This window comes from Amborella trichopoda, chromosome 6 (genome assembly GCF_054954075.1).
Source record: "Amborella trichopoda isolate Santa Cruz 75 chromosome 6, AtrichopodaSantaCruz75HAP2 v2.0, whole genome shotgun sequence".
NCBI lineage: Eukaryota > Viridiplantae > Streptophyta > Magnoliopsida > Amborellales > Amborellaceae > Amborella > Amborella trichopoda.
The window spans coordinates 48,322,140-48,342,712 of record NC_142341.1 but is presented as its reverse complement, the minus strand read 5'-3'; the positions used below and the strand labels follow the sequence as shown (position 1 = coordinate 48,342,712).

Genomic DNA, 20,573 nt, shown 5'->3' with positions numbered 1-20,573 from the left:
CGTACCTTTAAACTTTGCCGCAGAGACGTAATTTTGGTGTTTGAAACTTATGCGATAGCCTAAACATGTATTTTTTCATCTTTAATTATGGAATTTAGAGCTTAAGAAATGATACGAATTAACCACACCTGTATATACTTAGAAGTCTAAAAAAGGCGCAGTCTAGATATTACGTGGCAACGTGTATTATTTTTAACATTTGAAATTTTTTTTTTTTTCATATTCATACATCTCGAAATAAAGCTGATCAATTAGAGAGTTTTTCAAGGTCCAAAGTAGAGTCAATTTAGGAAAAATTATGAATGTAATCACAAATTTTAATGCGCCTTTTATGGCTAGTAATTGCTGGTTGGCCTGGAGCAGCACTAAAATACTAGGCCCTGGGACTCAAAAATGGCCCAAGGGGCTAAGCCAAGGTCAGAACTAAACTAGGTCTATGACAGAGTCAGCCCAACCATTATTTCCGTTTTTTTTTTGTTTATTTTTATTTTATTTGGCTTAGCCGGTTTAGTTAAGGCTTGGGCTAGGGTCTTTTTGGATTTTTCCAAGCCAGGTTAGAGATAAGGACAAGAGTTGAGCTAGGGCCAAGGCTAAATATTGGATATTTCGGCGATCGCCACAAAAATTTCTCAATTTTAAAAAAGGGCAAGCTTTCTATGCTTCCCCTACAACATAGAAGTTTTATCTTCCCCTTATCCAACCGCCCATTTTGAATGGAGGGTTAAGATTGCCCCAATCACAATGTCATGTCTCAACACTATTTTATTTTTAATTTTTTTCTATAAACTATTTTGACACCAAATTTTGGACGTCCATTCCTCTATTAAAATATCACTAGTGAAAAATATAAAAAAATAGTTTCAATAAAATGAAATGACCAAAATACCCCTGGAAAATTCAAGGGGTATTTTAGTCATTATATTTTATCAAAAAATATTTTTAATATTTTTTATAAGTGAGCCCCAATGAGAAGATGACATGTACCAAATTTATATTCATACAATTTGTATAAAAAAAATTAAAAATAAAATGCTTTGAGATGTCGGATCTAAGATCAAACGGTGAGTGGCTCTCTTCATCAAAATTGAACGGCTGGATAGTAGGGGGAGGATAGAACTTCTATGCTGTAGGGGAAGCATAGAAACCCTTCCCTTTAAAAAGATAATCATTTGGGATTGTAAACTAAATATAAAAAATTTAAAAAATGAAAAAGAAAAAAAAATTTCACTAAGAGAGCACATGTATAATGCGCACCTTAAGGATCATACCTTAATGAAAAAGGTTTAAAGAAAGAATGGTAAGCCCATGTAAAATTGTACACATATCTTTTAACGTCTCTTCATGTTCTTTAAGGTGTGTATTGTAAACTTGCTACTTCGGCAAATTTTTTGTTTTTTTTTTTTTGAATTTTCGGGATCCACCTTACAATCGCAAATAATAATTGTATGAAGTATTTTCATGTGAAAAAAAATTACACTTGAATTAAACTTTGAATGCAAATAAGTCTTTTGTTTGAGGGATTCCACTCTGCAATACGCTCAATAGGAGCACACTATACGCCTTGAGGTGTGACTTTAAACGATACGATTCGGAACTTCACAGTCCAAACCACTTGTTTAGTTAAATTCTAAAGTGACAATTTCCAAACTTTTAAGTTCCAAATCAATTTAGCACCTAAAGAAATATAAGTAACCAGTTCAAAACATGAAGTTCTCGTGCTAAAATCGAGGCAAAAAAGAAAGATCAATGTTTCAAAGTCCGAGTTTGGGATTGAGGATGTTTTGACAAAAATAAAAAATGGAAACTATTCATTTATTTTTGTATATGGAGGTCATAATCATTATTGTACCCCTGATTTCAATTGGGTATATTGTAAGAGTGTCATTGAATAAACACAAAGTTTTAAAAAAAAGTTTTTATTGGACTTCGTGATTCATCCCAAGCCATCTAATTTAACATCTAATGAGTAGGAATGGTTGTGATTTTCATGTACAAAAGATAAATGGTCTTTCTGTAGACAATAAAAAAAAAACTCAGAAAATATATGTATATTTAAAAATAAAAATATATATTTAAACATTTTTATTACCATAAAATAAAAAAAAATGGTTTGATAGGGCTGCAGTCAAGTTAAAATAAGTAAAGCTTCACTTCATAACTTAAATTTTCAAGAAAAATCTTTACATCGATCATTTCAACTTGAACATTATGGTTGTGCAAGAAAATAGGATTATAAGCTCTAAAAATAGTGTATATTGTAACATATTATTTAGACCATCCATTTCGTCTTAAATCATAGATATGCAAGATTTGTACTATTTTTTAAGTTTCAAATTTTATGATTAGTGTTTAAAATTTATTTTAGAGCCGCCATGAAAACTTTTGAGTTTCAAATTTTATGATTAGTGTTGAAAATTTATTTTAGAGCCACCGTAACTTTTGCAACCGAAAGTGCTTTCCGGACGAGGGTTTGAGGTGTTGGCTTTATTTTGTTTTCATAAAGCCTAAGCTTTACATGAACTTTTCAGAATCTCTTGGATAAACTTTCCTTTATTGCCCCTTATAGGCCCAAAAGCCATTTTTCTCATTAAGGGGCAATTTGGTCATATTCTTGAAAGTCGAAACAAAGAGAAATGCAAGGCTATTGCCGTAATTCGATCAAGAAACATGGTCTATCGCCAAATATTTCCTGATAAACTCATTCCATTTCTCCCGTAAGATACCTCTCTGCTAAAAAAAACTTCAAAGAAAAGGAGAGAGAGGTTCAGAGTCAAATCAGAAGATGGTGAAGGTCGCAACCTTCTTCGCCATGACGCTTGGTGCCTTCGTGTTCTGGGAGTCTCTTGATAGGCTTCACGTCTACATGGCTTTGCACCAAGACGAAAAGGTAAAACCCTAATTCCACTCTTAAGAAGTAACCCTAATATCAATTTATCCTGAATCGCATTTTTCTTCGAATCCTTTGATAAATTGTTTTGATTGCAAGTTTTCCTCCACAAATTTTTCTAGCAATTGATTTTATTTTCAGAGTGATTGCCACGATAATTTGCTTTATATAGGCGCCAATTGCTGCTTTGTTTTGTTTCTAAGGTTAGGGTTTCTATATTAGATTTGGTGGGAACTGATTTTTCCATGATAAACTGTGATTCTTCAGTTTTATCTTTTTGCAGCGGTCATGAATTAAAAACGAGATATTTAAGTTTGATGTGAATAGGCTTTGCCTTGTTGTCAAACTGAACTATGAAAATGTGGTGAATTTTGCCCCTTTACTTGAAGATATTCCTTTTGGAAATTAATCAGCTCAATTACATGGGGGGTACTGTGGATATAAATGTGAGGCTGAGATGCATGATGCATTTGAGATCTGATAATAAACTTATTTAATTAACAATTTTAGCAGAATTTTTTTGAAAGATTTTGACTAGTATGCTGATCCTAGATGGTTGATGCTCTTCAGACCGATTGAACTTGGATTTTTGACCGAACACTATCCAACTTGAAGTCAAACCAGCTTAATTGCTTGATTTGGTGAATCAGTTATTGTGATTTTCTTTCCTTAATTATATATAAGGAAATTGCTACAATCAACTTATCTTGACGAGGCAAAACATTAAAACAATCCATAATAGATCATTGAAATTGAGAATGTATAGACACAACTTTTTTATCCACCCATCGATCTGCTCAGTGCATTCATAATTTGAAACTGCATTTAGTTAAGTTTGTTGAACTTTCACGAAATATAGTTCTGTAATATTTCATCTTCCTCTTTAGAGAAAGTACTGGGTAGTGTTATTGCTATGATTTCTGTACTGTTGATCGCATGAGATGCACACGGGGTTTATAATTAGATGAAAGAAAGGGTGCAAGCCTAAGCAATAGGAGTCCGTTGGGCTGTATATATCTCATATTTATTTGGCAGATACACATTTGTTAAGCTAATTGCACTAGCATTTTTGGAGGATTTAGGGGTTTATGTCCAAGTTCAAAGATGATATTTCCATCATAGGGCATAGGGATGCTGGGTGATTTGTTAGGGTGGTATTTGCATTTCGGGGTCACATTTGTTTTTTAGTGTTAGAGTTTGGCTTAGTTTTATGGTTGGCAATGCTATTAGACTGAAGCTCCAGTTTGATGTGTAGTGGCTTGGAATCTTGTTGACTCGTTTCCATGATTGTTGGCATTGCTTCTTCTAGTGATGTATTGTTCTAGGAATACTTGGAGTGGGGAGGATGCGGTAGTGAGGTGCCCTTTGTAATCGTCCTTCAAAACTGACCTTAGGTTTGATAAGGATTGGATGATGATGAATTGATGATGAGGTGATAATATGACAATGTGGAAGTGGGTTATCAAAAGTAGATTCTAATTGTGCTATTCTTCAACATATCATAATAGGATGACTTTCCAAGTCATTTTGTATGGGGAATCCTTGGACTGCCTTGCTTATTATGTTCTGGTTGGCTATGATTGACACGCTTCTCATTCGGAAGTGTCCTCAGAAGTGTGGTTTCGATTAAAGAACATAGCATTTGTAGAGAGATGATGGGGAGACCATAAACCGCCTTTTATTGCATAACCTCGGTAGGAGGATCTAGAGCTTCTCCTCAAATCTCATCATTGTTTATTAGGTGATATTGTATGAGTTCGAACTACTAGTCCACTTCTTCTCGATAGAGTATGAGTTTCTCTATAAAAATGAGGAAGTTGAAAAGAAGTTATAATATGAAGAGTAGGAATGCTTGGCCTCTAGTTAGTCCCGGATAGATGCAGCTTTTCTCCCTACCTCTGAACTAGCTACCTACTTCCTTCTCGCTTACTCAGCCCACTAGATAGACCAGCACTATTAACTAGCAGGTAGGATCTACAAGCAAAGCTCGAGGGGGTAGCGTTCCACCTCTGCTAGCAGCAAGTTAAGTGAGCTAGCAAGGAGTGAACGAGGCAAGGGCAAGGAAAGGCAAGTGCAAAGTCGAGCTGCAAGTCTCGCGTGTGTGTCGACTGAGAGCGAGAGCTGGTAGGTGTGTCGTAGCGAGCTAAGACCAAAATTGATATGAATGGAAGATGCCTCTTGAACTTCCTTTACTCGGAAAGTCTTTCAATTTAGTTTGTCATTTTTTTGCTTTTAGCTCTCACGTGTTGTTGCTTGTCATCTCCATTTCTTCAGATGGGGTCATTACTTTAGAAGTAGCAAACTGCATATAGAATAGGTTTAGGGGTGTCTCTGTAATACCGCGTGTTTTTCCCATTATGGAGTTGCACAAGATAACATGGCTCCTGCATAAATTTGACGCACGAGGTGGGCATAGAAAGAAATGTTTTTTTGGTATTTGATTAGGAATTATAGTTAAGTTAGGATTTGGGAGTTCTGAAGGGCTCTGGTACTTACAAAGATTAAGAGAGTAGGTGTTGGGCATTATGAATGCTTCCTAATTGGTATAGAATTGGATAATAGAACTAGAGTTAACTTTATTGGGAAGAGTTTGGTTGGGTTAGGGTAAGGTTTATGATAGGTTTTAGGTTTTCTAAGAGGGTTAAAGTTGCTGGAGTTTAGCAGGTCCATTTAATAGAAGGATGATGAGAAGGATCCTAGGTTTTAATTAATAAAAATTAGGGTTTGAATTTAAGTTATGTATATGGTTAGGGTAGCTCTTTTTTTTTTTTGTCCTTTTTCTTTTTTGTGGATTAGCAAGGAAGGGTTCCCCTACCCGTGATAGGAGTAGAACTCAAGATGTCATGTATGGAACCTCACTACCCTGACCAACTAGACCTTGAATCCATTCCTGTTATTGAGCTAGTTTACCTAGGGTTTGGCTAAGGTTTATGGAAGGGTTTGAATAGATGATAGATTTGGTTTTGGGGAATCATGAATGGGGATGGTGCCACAAATGTAGGGAAAGAAAAAGGATGCCCAATCTTAATGTGGAGAAGCTCCAATCAACGAGCTAGGGTTATGAGGAATTGCACAACTTGGATAGAATTTGACATAAGCTTGCTTGGGTATTTATTAATGTTTGGATGCGGCTCAGCCGCATAACTGTGACCCTGACTGGTTTGACTTACTTGGGTGTAGTTTGCACCAAGCTGCCCAAAGCCCCAAAAAGCCCAAAAAAGTGGAAAAATAGTGAAATGTTGTAAATATAAAAATAAGAATAAATATAAAAAAATATATAAAAGATGGATCATATGAATTTAAAGTCAAAATAATAAAATTTATCCTAGGAATATTTTAAATTCGAAAAAGGAAATTTTCCAAAAAATTTGTGGCTGATCCCTCCAAATCATTCTCGTCATGAATTCATTCCTCGAATCCTTGTCAAAAGTTCCTTAGACAGCCCCAATCAAAACCTCCCAAATCCAGATATTTACTTAGATTTTGGATTTGATCTAGTCGATTGAAGCTCATGAAAATTTTGAGCAAATAGTAGATATAGAACCAAAATTTCATAAATCCGTATTCTTTTACTTTTTTTCTTCTTTTTTTTCCTTGTAAACAACCCTTTGATTGGATGGAGAATCCACAAATGAGGTTGGGGAACAAATTTCATCAACAATTTACCTGTCGTCGCAAAGAAATCGTATCTTTTTTAACATTGGGCAAAAACCTAGGCAATATTTCAATGTCCCAAATATTGTAGGGTATTTTTTGACACTTGTATTCCCGGTGCAAATAAGGAGGAAAAAGTACCCTCATAACTAGGCAAAATTCGGCTCCAGGCATACTGAAAAAGTATCTCATAACTACAGCCGTATTATTGGGGTCCTAGATGAGTATTAGACTGCTTCCATTGGATTCAGAAGATCCAAAACCCCCAGATATCAAATTTCAGCTCATTCTGGCACTTCTGGACCATTCTAGGGACAATTTACCCAAAAGGGAAGGCTTTACACTATTTTGGTACACCCTCGGTGAACCAGTTTCCAGTAATGGAAACTGTGCCTTTTGAACTCGTGATGATCTTCCAAAGGCTGTAACTTCTCCGATTTAAGCCCAATCAAACCCAAATTTCAGAGGGTTCTTCGTCTCGTCAACGCGCACATTTTGATGTATGGCACAGCCCGAGACAGAAGAAATCCAAGAGAGAAGTTGTATAAAAAAACTCATGTGTTGCAGATTTTTGCAAGATGGACCTTTTGACCAGGTGGCCGTATCATGAAGAGCCGACCTCGGATCGTCTTGAAAACGGGTCTGTTGTGACCGTGATGTTGAGGGCTTCGATTTGAGGTAAACATCACAGGTGATGAAAGGCCAAAGATGTCGTATTTTGAGGTTGCAACAAGGGACATTTTCTAACAACCGGAATCCCATAATCCGACAACTTCCCCATTTCAGAAAGTGATGATCCGGCAACCAAATCGAGCCATTTTTATCACAAAATGATCGTGGCGGCTTCCCCGTCACTCTATGATGACAAAATCGATCCAAAACATCAAGAAATGGACAAGATCAAGCATTCAAGATTGCAAGTTTCTCATCTTTCGTCGGATTTCAAGAGGAGTTAGAAACCTCGATTCAAGGATCAAATCATATATCAAAATGATCGTCTCACCAAGACCACCACTTTTACGATGTTATTTTGCTTGAAGGTTGCCGGAAGAGCTTGAAATAGGCCCAGAACGATCACCATAGTCTATGGTGCCTTTTTGGGGACCATCTCGTCATTTTCAAGATTCTGGATGGGGGCAAAGTGGCCATTTTGCCCCAAAAACGGGATTTAATTTTAATTAACAAAAATTGTAATTTTTGACAATTTGGCTTGCTTTGAATCATCCACATTTGTTTCAAGGGAATGATATATAAACACCTTATGCTCATTTGTAACCCTAAGGTGGGATGTAAGTTCTAAATGTTGGCAAAAGTTAATGAAATACATTGAGCTTCCCTTTAGTTTGTGATTTTTGACTCTAGCTTCTTCATCCCAAAGAGAGGAGAGAGAAAACTTTCACTCATTGAAAACTAACCCTAAAATCTCCCACTTCCAACTTAGAACTTTCCACTCCCAAACCTTTTACTTCCATCTCTCTTAATTTCTACTCCCATACACCCTAGTCACATCTCCCATAGTTCCTACCCCATACATCTTAGGCTTACTTTCCATAGTCCTTTGTTTGTAAGTCTTAACTCTGCACCCTTACTTCAACATCAAAGCACTCAACACACCTTCAAGGATACACCAAGAAGGCTAGGAGCCTAGGACCAACTTAGCCCCCTCTCCGATCCAGACCCAAGGTCCACACTAGGTAACCGCCCTTACTCTCTTTCTCTCTCTCTCTTTCACTTCTCTCTCACTCAGTCTCTGATCGGGAGAGCCCCTGGTCGAGACCAAGAGCGAGAGGGGGAAATAAAGAAGAAAGAAGACAGAAAGAGTGACAGAAAGGGGGGTCCGAGATCGAGAGAGAGGGGGAGAGAGAGAAAGAGAGGGAAAACCGAGAGAGGGAGAAGAATATAAAGAGAGAGAACCGAGAGAGAAAGGGACAACTGAGAGAGGGAGAGATGGGTAGAAGAAGAGAAAAGAGTATGAAAGAAAGAGAAAGAGAGGGGATCGGGGACTTAGCCCCCGGTCCGAGACCGAGTGAGAGAGAAGAGAAAGAGAGAGAGAGAGAAGAAGAAGAGAGAGAAAGATAGTAGGGGTAGTTACCTAGTGTGGCCCTTGGGTCTAGACCAGGGAGGGGGCTCGGTTGGTTATAGCCTTCTTGGTGTATTATTGAAGGTGGGTTAAGTGCTTTGATGTTGAAGCGAGGGTATAAGGTTAAGGCCTATGAACTAGGGACTATGGAAAGTAGGCTTAAGGTGTATGGGGTAGGAACTATGGGAGATGTGACTGGGGTGTATGGGAGTAGGGATTAAGGGAGATGGAAGTAAAACGTTCTAGGTTGGGAGTGGAAAGTTCTAAGTTGGAAGTGGGAGATTTTAGGGGTAGTCCTCAATGAGTAAAAGTTTTCTCTCTCCTCTCTTTGGGGTGAAGAAGATAGAGTAAAAAATCACAACTAAAGGGAAGCTCAATGTATTTCAGTGTTAAAAAAAGCGGACCGCCCAGCGCCTAGGTGGTCCCGAAGGCCTGGGCGCATCGCCTAGGCCTAAGCGGACAAACTGGGTGGCAGTCCCTAGGCAATACGAAACTCGCCTAGGCGGGCGCCCATGGCCTGCGCCTCGCTTATGGGCGGAATTTATTTATTTTTAATTGTATTGATTTTTTTTGAAATATAAAAGGTTTGAAGGATGGGCTTTAGGTTCATGTCAAACCTGAACCCACAAAAACCCATTTTAGAGAGAAAGAAACCTCAAGAAAACTAAATTTTGTGACTTTCATTGGATAGAAGTGTTTCTCAAAGTTATGGAAAACGGATCCAAAGATCACCCGGGTAGATATCATTTAGTTTTGGAGTTTTATAATCCTATTAGAGGGTGTTTTTCATTATTTTAGCACCAGAAAACATCTCAGAGGTGGGAGTCTGGAGTTCAAGCAATAAAAGTAACTGCAAAAATTTATTTCGTAGATTGCGTATTTTATTTTGAGATGTCTTCTTCAGGATCTAGTCAAAGTAGAGATTTTGGTTGGAAATATGGATATTTTTTGTGAAAAAGACACGAAATAGGGTATAAACCGGTTTAAGAAACATCATACCGGTATTAAGGGGGGTATTGCCCTTTGTAAAAATGTTCCTGAAGCTATCAGAGAGGAGATTAAACAATATATGAGTTTTGTAAAATGAAAACAGGAACAAAATTCTTGTTATATGAATAGATCTATTTATGCTACGTCTAGAAGAAGTGATCCGGGTTGGAAGTATGGTTATAACCTAAAACCAAATGATAAAAATTGTATAAGATGTAATTTTTGTACAAAAGATACCAATGGGGGTACTAACCGATTTAAGAAATACCTTGCCAGTATTAAACGAAATGTTGCTTCTTATAAAAAAGTTCCTGAAGCTATTCGAGATGAGATCAGACAACTTCTGAATTTAAAAGAACCAGAAAATGATGAAAATGAGTTTTGTTCTACGGAAATATCTTCTCCAGGTTCTTCTAGAAGTGGTGATCCGGGTTGGATGTATGGTTATAACCCGAATCTAAATGACAAAAATCGTATTAAATGTAATTATTGTGGAGTGTGGAAAGGATACTAATGGGGGACATTTACTGGTTTAAAAAATACCTCGACGGTATTAACGGGGATGTTGCCCCGTGTAAAAATGTTCCTGAGGCTACCAGGGAGGAAATTTTAGAATATTTGAGTTAAAGGAAGCACAAAAAGATAGAAAAGGGTAGAGCACCCAAGACTCCTAGGGCCTCATCTGCACATACTAGTAAGAGGGAGCTAGAAGAAGAGGAGGAAGAGGCAAATTCAAAAGAAACAGAGGAGGACGAGCATTATATTGAAGAGGGAGATGACTTTGATGATGATAGCCTTGATTCTAATGCATATGAAGAAGCTTACCTTATTCCTTCTGATGATGATGACTGAAGACTCTTAGGTGTTGAGTGTTGAGTGTTGACTGTTGTGTTGAGTCTTGAGTGTTGACTATTGTGTCCTAGACCGTGTATTTTCTGAATTTTTATGTATTTTCTTTTTCTAATTTTTAGTTTCTAGTTTTACTATCTAACTTTTGTGTGTACAGTTTGCAGTGTATCAAACTATCAGTGCATGCTTGTATGATTTTACTGTTTAGCATTGTATGAAAATATAGATTATGGTCTTAGGGATTATCAAAATTCTCTTCTCGACTTCTATTTTTTTTAAAAAAACTGGGATTATGGTCTTATGGATTATCAAAATTCTTATGGATTAATCATTATCAGTCATCACTCATCATTTGTTTTTTTTTTTTTTCAACCGGGTCGCCCAGGTTCTGGGTGCCCTCCTAGGCCCTGGGCGGCCTAGACCCCCATGGCTGCCAGGGTGCCGCCTAGCGCTTTTTGAAACTATGGTATTTCAGTAACTTTTGCCAACATTTTGTACTTATATCTCACCTTTGGGTTACAAAAAGTATAAGGTGTTTATATATCATGCCCTTGAAACAAGGATGATTAAAAGCTAGCCAAATTATCAAAAATTACAATTTTTGTTAATTAAAATTGAATCCCGTTTTTTGGGGCAAAATGACTATTTTGTCCCCGTTCAGAATCTTGGAAATGACAAGATGGTCTCCAAAAAGGCACCATAGACTATGTTGATCATTCGGGGCCTATTTCGGGCTCTTCCGGCAACCTTCCGGCAAAAATAACATCGTAAAAGTGATGGTCTTGGTGAGACGATCATTTTGATATATGATTTGATCATTGAATCGAGGTTTTGAACTCTTGAAATCCGGCAAAAGATGAGAAACTTGCAATCTTGAATGATTGATCTTGTCTGTTTCTTGATGTTTTGGGTCAATCTTTTCATCACAGAATGACAGGGAAGCCGCCACGATCATTTTGTGATAAAAATGGCTCGATTTGGTTGCCGGATCATCACTTTCCGAATTGGGAAGTTGCCGGAATTTGGGATTCCGGTTGCCGAAAATGTCCCTTGTTGCTGTTAGGATATGTATATACATCATTACGAATACATATCAGTATATCTCTTGATAAGATTAGGATATGTATCATACTGATACATATCAGTATGGATATGCATCTGTATCAATACATATCTCTTGATAAGATTAGGTGGTGTCTATCCATAACCATTGGTATTTATCTTTGACTGTTACTGGTCGTATGTTTATACGGAGTCTTTTATAATCTTGATTAAGCAATAGTTCTCTGGAGTATTCTGAAATAATCTTCTATGGGGGCCTAAGGCCCAAATATACAGAAATACAGTTTCTAACATGGTATCAGAGCGATAGGTTTTTTGACACCTACTGTTCGTTTGAATATGCTACGCCATAGGTTTTCTGAGACCTACTGCTCGATTGAATCTACTACCTAAAGATCGATCTGTATCTCTACAATCGTTTGATTTGAGCCCTACTATCGGGTTGTTCCTGAATAGTCAATTAACGATCCGAGCGAGTTGCTTCCGTTGGAAAGCTTCTTTTTCCGTTTCCAACTTCGAATTCACTTGTTTCTTGAACAGCCAATCAACGATCTCGGTGAGTTGCTTCGATCCTTTACTTTGCAAATTTTCCGTCCTTTGCTCTGAAAATCCCATCGAGTTTGCTTCTGAAAAGCTTGTACCAATTTTTGCTTTGCAAATTCTCTAAGCCCGTCACAATTTTTCATTACATAATCTCATTACAAATTTGCAAAGCAAATCCGTCAAAATCTTGTTACATATTTTCAAGGCAAATCCATCAAAATAAGTTGGGTTCCTATCACAAAGTTTGCTTAAGCAAATTTGCAAAGCAAATCCATCAAAATAAATTTGTCCAAGGTGATTCCATTAAAAAAGCTTCCGTTCCAACAACTTTATCCTGTTTCTCTCTCTAGACCGAGTCTTGTCCAAGGTGCTTCCATTCAAAACCTTCCTTTGTTGTTGCTAGATAAAGTTGTTCCGTCTCTAGATAAAGTTGTTGCAAGAGGGGAAAAGTTTCTACGGTTGCATAACCAAAGACTACAATATTACGCTCAAAATCGAGCACTATGGGTGCATGGTTGATCTCCTAGGCCATGCTGGCCTCTTAATCGAGGCCCAACAGTTGATAGAGAGCATGCCCATGAAGCCTGACACTATTGTTTGGGGAGCTTTGCTTGGTGCATGTAAGCTTCATGGTGATCTTGAGCTTGGAGAAAAGGTATTGAACCGTGTGCTTGAGTTGAAACCTCGAGATGCTGCTACCTATGTGTTGATTTCGAACATATATGTGGGGGCAGGGAGATGGGGTGAGGTCAAGAAGGCGAGAAAGGCAATGAGAGAGAAAGGGATCAAGATTTCACCAGGTTGGAGTTCAATAGAAATTGAGGGAATAGTTCACCAATTCTTAGCGGGCAATAGATCTCATTCTAGGAGTAAAGAGATTTATGCAACGTTGGAAAAGATTATTAAGAGATTGAGATTGGAAGGGCACTTACTAGATACTAAGAACGTGGAGAAAGAAGATGCATTGCGTTACCATAGCGAGAAGTTGGCCATTGCTTTTGGTTTTATCGTTACAAGAAGTTGCGATAAGATTTATGTTGTGAAGAAACCTTTGCATATGTGGAGATTGCCATTCGGCCATGAAAGCGATCTCTAGGATCTTTTGATAGGGAAATTATTATTAGAGATCGAATGCGATTCCACCACTTCATAGATGGTTTTTGCTCATGCATTATTGGTGATCCATGGAGCCAAATGCTGATATTTTTTTGGCTCTTCCAAGTGCCTTGTGTTTGATGATCGAATTTCTAGATCCTGATTGATGATCAAGTTTTTCGTTACTTGATCCTATTTAATGATTGAGTTTTGCATTACTCAATCCGATTGGATGATGGAGTTTTTTGTTATTCCATCTTGTGTGATGATTAGTTTTTTCGTTACTCGATCCTCTAATGATCGTGTTTTTCATTACTCGATCCAGGGTGTTCCTGAGGCCGTCTGTTCCTAACGTCTGCCGCCGCTTTTATGTGCTTGTTGTTCAAGCAATCTGAAGGTTGTTCAAACATAACCTTGTTTTTGGCAACTTAGTATTGCTCAAACTCTAGCTGCCTTGTGTCAAAGCATCTTGAGTTTGAGGGGGAGTGTTAGGATATGGATATACATCATTACGGATACATATCAGTATATCTCTTGATAAGATTACGATATGTATCATACTAATACATATCAGTATGGATATGCATCTGTATGGGTACATATCTCTTGATAAGATTAGGTGGTGTTTATCCATAACCATTGGTATTTATCTTTAACTGTTACGGACCGTATATTTATACGGAGTCATGTGTATTCTTGATTAAGCAATAGTTCTCTGCAGTATTATGAAATAATCTTCCATGGGGGCCTTAGGCCCAAATATGCAAAAATACAATTTCTAACAGTTGCAACCTCAAACTATGATATTTGGTCTTTTATCACATGTGATGTTTACCTCAAATCGAAGCCCTCGATGTCACGATCGCAACAGACACGTTTTGAAGACGATCCGAGGTCGGGGCTTCATGATACGGTGATCAAAAGGGTCTCCATCTTGCAAAAATCTGCAACACGAGTTTTCTTATGCAACTTCTCTGTAGGATTTCTTCCGTCTCGAGCCGTGCCATTCATCAAAACGTGTGCGTTGACGAGACAAAGAAGCCCTTGAAATTTGGGTTTGATTGGGCTTAAAATGGAGAAGTTACGGCCTTTGGAAGATCATCCCAAGAGTTTATAAGGCATAGTTTCCACTGGAAACTGGTTCACTGGGGGCATATCAGAATAATGTAAAGCCTTCCCTTTTTGGTTAAGTTGATCCTAGAATGGTCTAGAAGTGCTAAAATGAGCTGAAATTTGATATCTGGGGGTTTTCAGACCTTCTAAATCCATTGGAAGTAGTCTGGTACTCATCTGTGACCCAGATAATAGGGTTGTAGTTATGAGGTACTTTTTCAGCATGCTTGGAGCAGATTTTGAAAATTGATTTTCCGTCTGATCTGCTTTAACTTCGGCAGATCGTGACGAAACTTGGCGGGTGTTCTTAGGGAGTCAAATGCCACCCCCACACGCCTTTTGGGACCAATCCGAGGCCTTTCAAAATTCACTCAAGAACAGGGTTTATTCTATCAGTGCTTTCGTAGTCCATAGGTATTTTAGTACTTGTAGGCCTAGGTCGCGACTAGCTTCCTTCTTATTCGCACCAGGGATACAAGTGTCAAAAAATACCTTACAACACCAAATCCATCGAATTTGATGGTTTTTGCTCAAATTTGATCTATCTATTGCTATTTGGGGGTGGTATCGACAAGTCCATATCAACTTACCCGAGTTGGTGAAACCTAGTATTTATCGTAGTTCTGAGTTCCATTTGCCCTATGAAAGCGTAACAAGCAAACTTTAAAAGACTTTAGAAAACTATATGCATGAAAGTTTGAAGCTTCTAGTGCAATTAGGTTTAAAATCTTGCTTTCTAGAAACATAACCTAGTGAAGCTAAAAATTAAAACCACATTGCAATGAGGATTTAGTAATCAAAAGAAAGAAAGCTAACACATTTAGGAAAACAATATTGGCCATTGATTTTTCCAACCAGCTGTTAACCATGATTTAAAACCCAAGATAGCCACATTACGGCAAAGCCACAGCAATATGGGCTGTAGATCTTGAAGCGAACATTGATATAACCTTTGGATCACCCCAAATGGATGTTGGGGTGAACACCTATGCCTCTAGAAGTCTACATTCGTGACTTTAACTGAGACTCCAAGACCTAGACTTGGCCAAAATGGAGCAAGCTGCCAACAAGGAAGTAAGCTTAGCTTCAATGGTAGCTTATGAGGAACATGGGTCTCATTTACTCTTACCCACCACCTTCAATGGGTGGAGGAGTTAACTGTTCCGGCCAAAAGAACTGTGCAGCTATAAAATTGAGCAACAACTTGTCATCCATGGTCCCACTGACGGTGGATCTTGGGTCTGGGTATTCTATTCGATACTCCTGCTGGGTATGGAATATTTTCCTTTCTTTTATTGTGAATCAGTGGGCACAGCAGAATCGAGCATTTATGGAGGAGGGCTAGGACTTGATGGTCAAGAATATATGATGTTGGTGACTCCCTGAGTTTCATGATGCTAACACGGGTGTTGGTGTTTGGCCACATGTAGGGTGTTTTACATGGTTGTCCAAATATTCTGACATGGTGACATGCTTTTGTGATTCAATAAGTATAAAAGAAATATTTACTTTGTGTAACATTATGATGCTGAAATATATATTAAAGAGAAAATAATTGTGGTTGAACATTTATATACAGTTATTATTTTTATAATGGGAACTTTATTGAAGCACACGCATTCCCTTTGGCCTACTTGTGAAAAGCCCATCAAGGTGCACATCATAGGATGAAGGGGCAATGTCCAATTTTACCCCTTCATCAGAACTAAAGTGGTTTTTAGGAATACCACCAATATGAGATATTGGTATTTTTTGAATACCAATATTTCTTCACTTGTGTACTATGCTCCCAAGGGAGCAAAACTTGCATTTTCTCACTGGATGAGTAAATTTACGTAAAAAAAAAAATTTTGACTATGTAAACAACTAGATTTGACAGTCAAAACATTGGATGGTCATTGTGCAATCCAGGGTGCGTAATAAAGTTCTTTTTTATTTTGCCGTTTTTTGGTCTCTAGGTTAAGTTGGTCACATTCCAAAAATTTGGGGTCCTAAACATTCTTCTAGCTATGGTTTTGCACGAGGGAGCAAATATGTACATTTGCTCCCCGGGGAGCATATAATCTTTTAAGAAACTACTTTGGTTTTGATGGAGCCACAAATAGGTCCGGGAATGGTCGGTTGGGTGTGGGTCGACTTGGACCATGACTTGACCTAGGTATAGGTTAGGGGTGGACCCGACCAGTGAGTCCTGGTCTAGAAATAAAAAAATAAAAAGTTAGTTTTAGATATTTTATAAGGGCGTGGTTAGCATGCGGCCAAGCCCGCACATGTAGAAATGCGGGCTTGGCAATAAATATATTTTTTAAATATTATCTGATCTTAATTTTTAGAGAATATATAATCTTTAACATGGAGATCATGAATATGAAAAAATAAATAAAATTTGAAAACTAGAAATCGTAATTATATTAAAAAAACATTTGGATTGTTAGTTACAATTGTTTTTAGATGGACCACCTATTGCATCCATCTTTAAGATGGATGCCGAAGAAATGCACTCCAGACTGCATGAAACAATTGTTCATTTTATAATATGTTACTATATATTTGTATGTGCCTTACACATAAATACTAGGTCGGTTCCCCTTGGGTCTAGGGGTGGTAATGAGCCGGCCCATCCAACTAGGCCCTAAAAGACTAGGGCTTGGGCCATGAAATGTGCCCCGAGGGTAGGGCAGGGCCGGGCTTGGGCTAGGGCTACGATAGGTCCGGCATGGTTCAGCTTGTTGCAACCCTATTTTTCTTTATTTTTTTATTTTTATTTTATTTGGCCCTGCCCGTCTTTATGGGCCCAAAGGCCAGGGCTGGCTTGGTCCATTGCTAGCCTTACTTGGGTTGGGTCCAAGTCTAGAAATATAAAGAAAGCCTCTTGTCTACATGATGTGGATGGTGGAAGGGTGCTTGTGGTTCAGATTAAATATTTCCACATCCAATGGCCAGAAAAGAGTTTCATATTTTATTTTTTTATTTAAAAATGATATTTACTTGAAATTTTGAATGTTGATGTATTTTTGTATGGCTCACCAAATAAAAATAATGAATAAATATATGGAAATAGTTCCATCTGACTCCCCAGGCTCACCTATTATGACTTATCCTCCTTCACCTATCCCAAATAGGCCAATAATAAAATATCCTGAACATCCTAGCTTATATTCTTCATCTCCTGACCCAAATAAAGCACTCTCCTCAGAAAAATCCCAATTCATAGAAACTACTTTTATGATAGATACTATCATAGAGGATGAACATGTATTTCTTGACCCGAAAATAGTTCCCAATTATTATTAATCTGAACCCTTCAAATGGATACAAAAACAAGGGAATGGTTTGAGGCTATACTTCTTGAGACGGGCTCAATATCTTTTGTACACTTCTACCAAAGAAATATCAATATAATAGCCTATTCAAAATTACAAATTCGAAAAGTAATATCATACAAAGAATGGGGCCTAGACCCTATCAGAAGTAGAAAATTGCAGGCCCCAGAATTCAACAACAAATACTTTAAATATTTAGAATATCAAGAGGCCCGGCATAAAGTTTTTGCAATCCAAAATAATTATAATTCACACACTTGGTTTGTTCAATTTAAAATGCCTGTTCTTGAGGCATTCCCGAATTGGTTCCGAGATTGGTTTATAATTTGGGGATCTGGGTCACAGATTCTCCCTTTGAAGCTGCAACAATCCCAGTAAAAATTTGTAGAATATAATAATAAAGATCCTAATATTGACCACCATTTATATTTTATGTCCTTATACCAAATCTCATGGATTATAAAATGGGAATATGCGACATCAGAAAATACAACCAATGACTGGGAATATATTCCTAGAATCGGAAAGAAAATATTTATAAAATGGTGGGACGTGTTTGACTCCAAGTCCCTTGATCTAGAAAAAATTAAAAGGAAAAAGATTCCGGATCAAATGCCAAATGAACAGCCAAATAGTTTTGCCGAATATGTCAATAAAATGAAGAGACAGAATCCTCAAGCTACGAAAGAAGAACTGAAAAAACAGCTTTTACAAATGCTTGAAGAAGGAGGAGATGATGTGACAACTTCATCCCAAAATAAAGATGAAGAAAACGAATAATTTTCTCAAATACCCTGACCTGATTAAGATGGCCAATAGTAGAATATGAATACGTGTCCACAATATGGATAACAGCTAAAGATGCTCATATCTACTTTATTACTCCACCGACGCAAGACGACAAACCACCAGCTCACCTCAATACTCCACCGATGCAAGAGAACAATCCACCAGCTCACCTCAATGCCACCTGTCCTTCACCGAAGCTACGCGACAATCCACCTATCCAAATGAATCTGTCAACATAAGATGCTTAGGACCTAGTGGCCGACAATCAGTCGCATCCAGCACCTTTTGAGTCAGCATGCAGTATCATACTCTGTCTATAAAAAGGAGGAGTTTAGCCTCAAGAAGATCATCCGGAAGAAGAACTTTCTCTCTTTCTCCTCTATCCTTTCTCATAAACCCTCTGTCCTCTTCTATATTCTCTGAGTACTCCTCAAGAGTTCTAGCAAGGAGTCCATCTAGAAAATCAGTGTCACTCCTATTTAAATCTTTCCGGGTAAGTATTGTAATATTCCTGCCCAGGTAATCTTTTTAGAGCTCATCCTTCTTATTCTCTTCTGAGCATACTGGTATCTGTAATAATCCTAGCCTCTTTGATCTCTTATTGTCTACTTTTATCAGCCCTGTATATCGGGTGGTGTGTTTATAAACCACTCCAAGTGCGATTGTAATTTTGATAATCTGCCAAGCTTTTGTCCGACCGAGTGGAAGCTATTCTCTAGCTTATGTATCTTTAAATTGTAAGTCAGTGTGCTTTTACCTTTATTATAAACTAGTTGATTGTAATCTGTGATATTATAGTCTCATGCAAATACAATTTATATTGTCTGTGAAAATTCGAAATCTTACTTACACTTATTGGCTTGTATTGGATATTTCTCCTTTTTCATTATTCATCTTGATAATTGTATGTTTATACTTTGGGTTAGTTAAACTGATAATTTAATTACTTGGAAATTATAATTGCTTGATAATCTAATTAGCGATCCTGTTGTAGTGGTATGTAATTCAAACATCCTAAGAACCTTTGGAGTTCAGTTTTATTGAGAATAATATCAGGAAATTTATCAGCAAATGCTATTGCCCTATCAATAGGGACAATGCTTCCTTGATGAATATTATGTCCTAAAAATCTTATCTTGGTTTGGCACAAACTAAGTTTTTTAGCGGATACAACCAAGCCTGAGGCTTTAATTATTTTAATAAAAATTTTTAAATGTTTAAAATGTTGCTGCATGTCTTCTGAGAAAACTAAAACATCATCTATATAGACAATTATGAATTTCATATAAGGATTAAAGATATCATTCATTATCTTTTGAAATTTGGAAGGGGCATTTTTTAATCCAAAAGGCATTACATTCTATTTATATTGCTTAAAAGGTACATTGAATGCAGTTTTATACCTATCTTTTTCAGCGATTTGTATTTGCCAGTATCTTGATTTTAGATCAAATTTAGAGAAGATACGTGCATTAATTAGTCTATCCAATAGATCCTTTCTATTAGGTATAGGGTATCTTATCCATTTTAATATTTTATTTAGGGGTTTATAATTAATTACTAATCGTGGAACCCCTCTTTCCTTTTCTGCTGCCTTTTCTACGTAAAAAGCTGAGCAGCTCCATGGGGAGGAACTTGGTTTAATTAGTTTCTTTTGTAACAAGTCGTCTATTTCTTTTTTACAAATTTCTAGAAGTCTTGTATTCATTTGAATTGGTCTAGTATTAGTGGGTATCTCACTTTCTTTGAACTTGTCTTCATAAGGTAATCTTACTATATGTTTTTTCCTATCCCAAAATGCATTTGGTAATTCATTGCAAATTTCTTCTTTTATCTGTTTTTCAATATTTTTAATTTTTTCTTTTATTATCGGGTTTTAACAGATGTTCTTCATTTATTTTATATTTGATTTCTGTTTTCAGACGGCATAAAAAATTTTCTTTATTTTCTATCATTGTTTTGACATTATTAATTTATTTTACTTTAGGTTTGTCAACAAATTCAAATTTGATCGTATAACCATCAATTGTATATTCTATACCTGTACTATCTATTTTTAAAGGATAAAGTAGATTTAAAAAGGGTGTATCAAGAATTACTGCTTGGCTTAATCTTTTTACCATGATAAATGGCATTTCAAAACAATTTCCGTTATTGCATATAGCTGCATTAGACAGTTTATATTTAA

The 20,573-nt window shown here is 37.1% G+C and overlaps 1 protein-coding gene across 1 annotated transcript in view; it reads left to right on the top strand.

Annotated features, from left to right (window-relative positions):
• Positions 1-2,761: 2,761 nt before the first annotated feature.
• The window catches only part of LOC18441923 (hypothetical protein), a 32,432-nt gene continuing 14,620 nt past the window's right edge, over positions 2,762-20,573 (top strand). Inside the window, exon 1 of the mRNA XM_020671900.2 lies at positions 2,762-2,887. Within this exon, the coding sequence (XP_020527559.1) occupies positions 2,783-2,887 (105 nt within the window). The 5' untranslated portion in view covers positions 2,762-2,782. The remainder of the gene's footprint in view (positions 2,888-20,573) is intronic.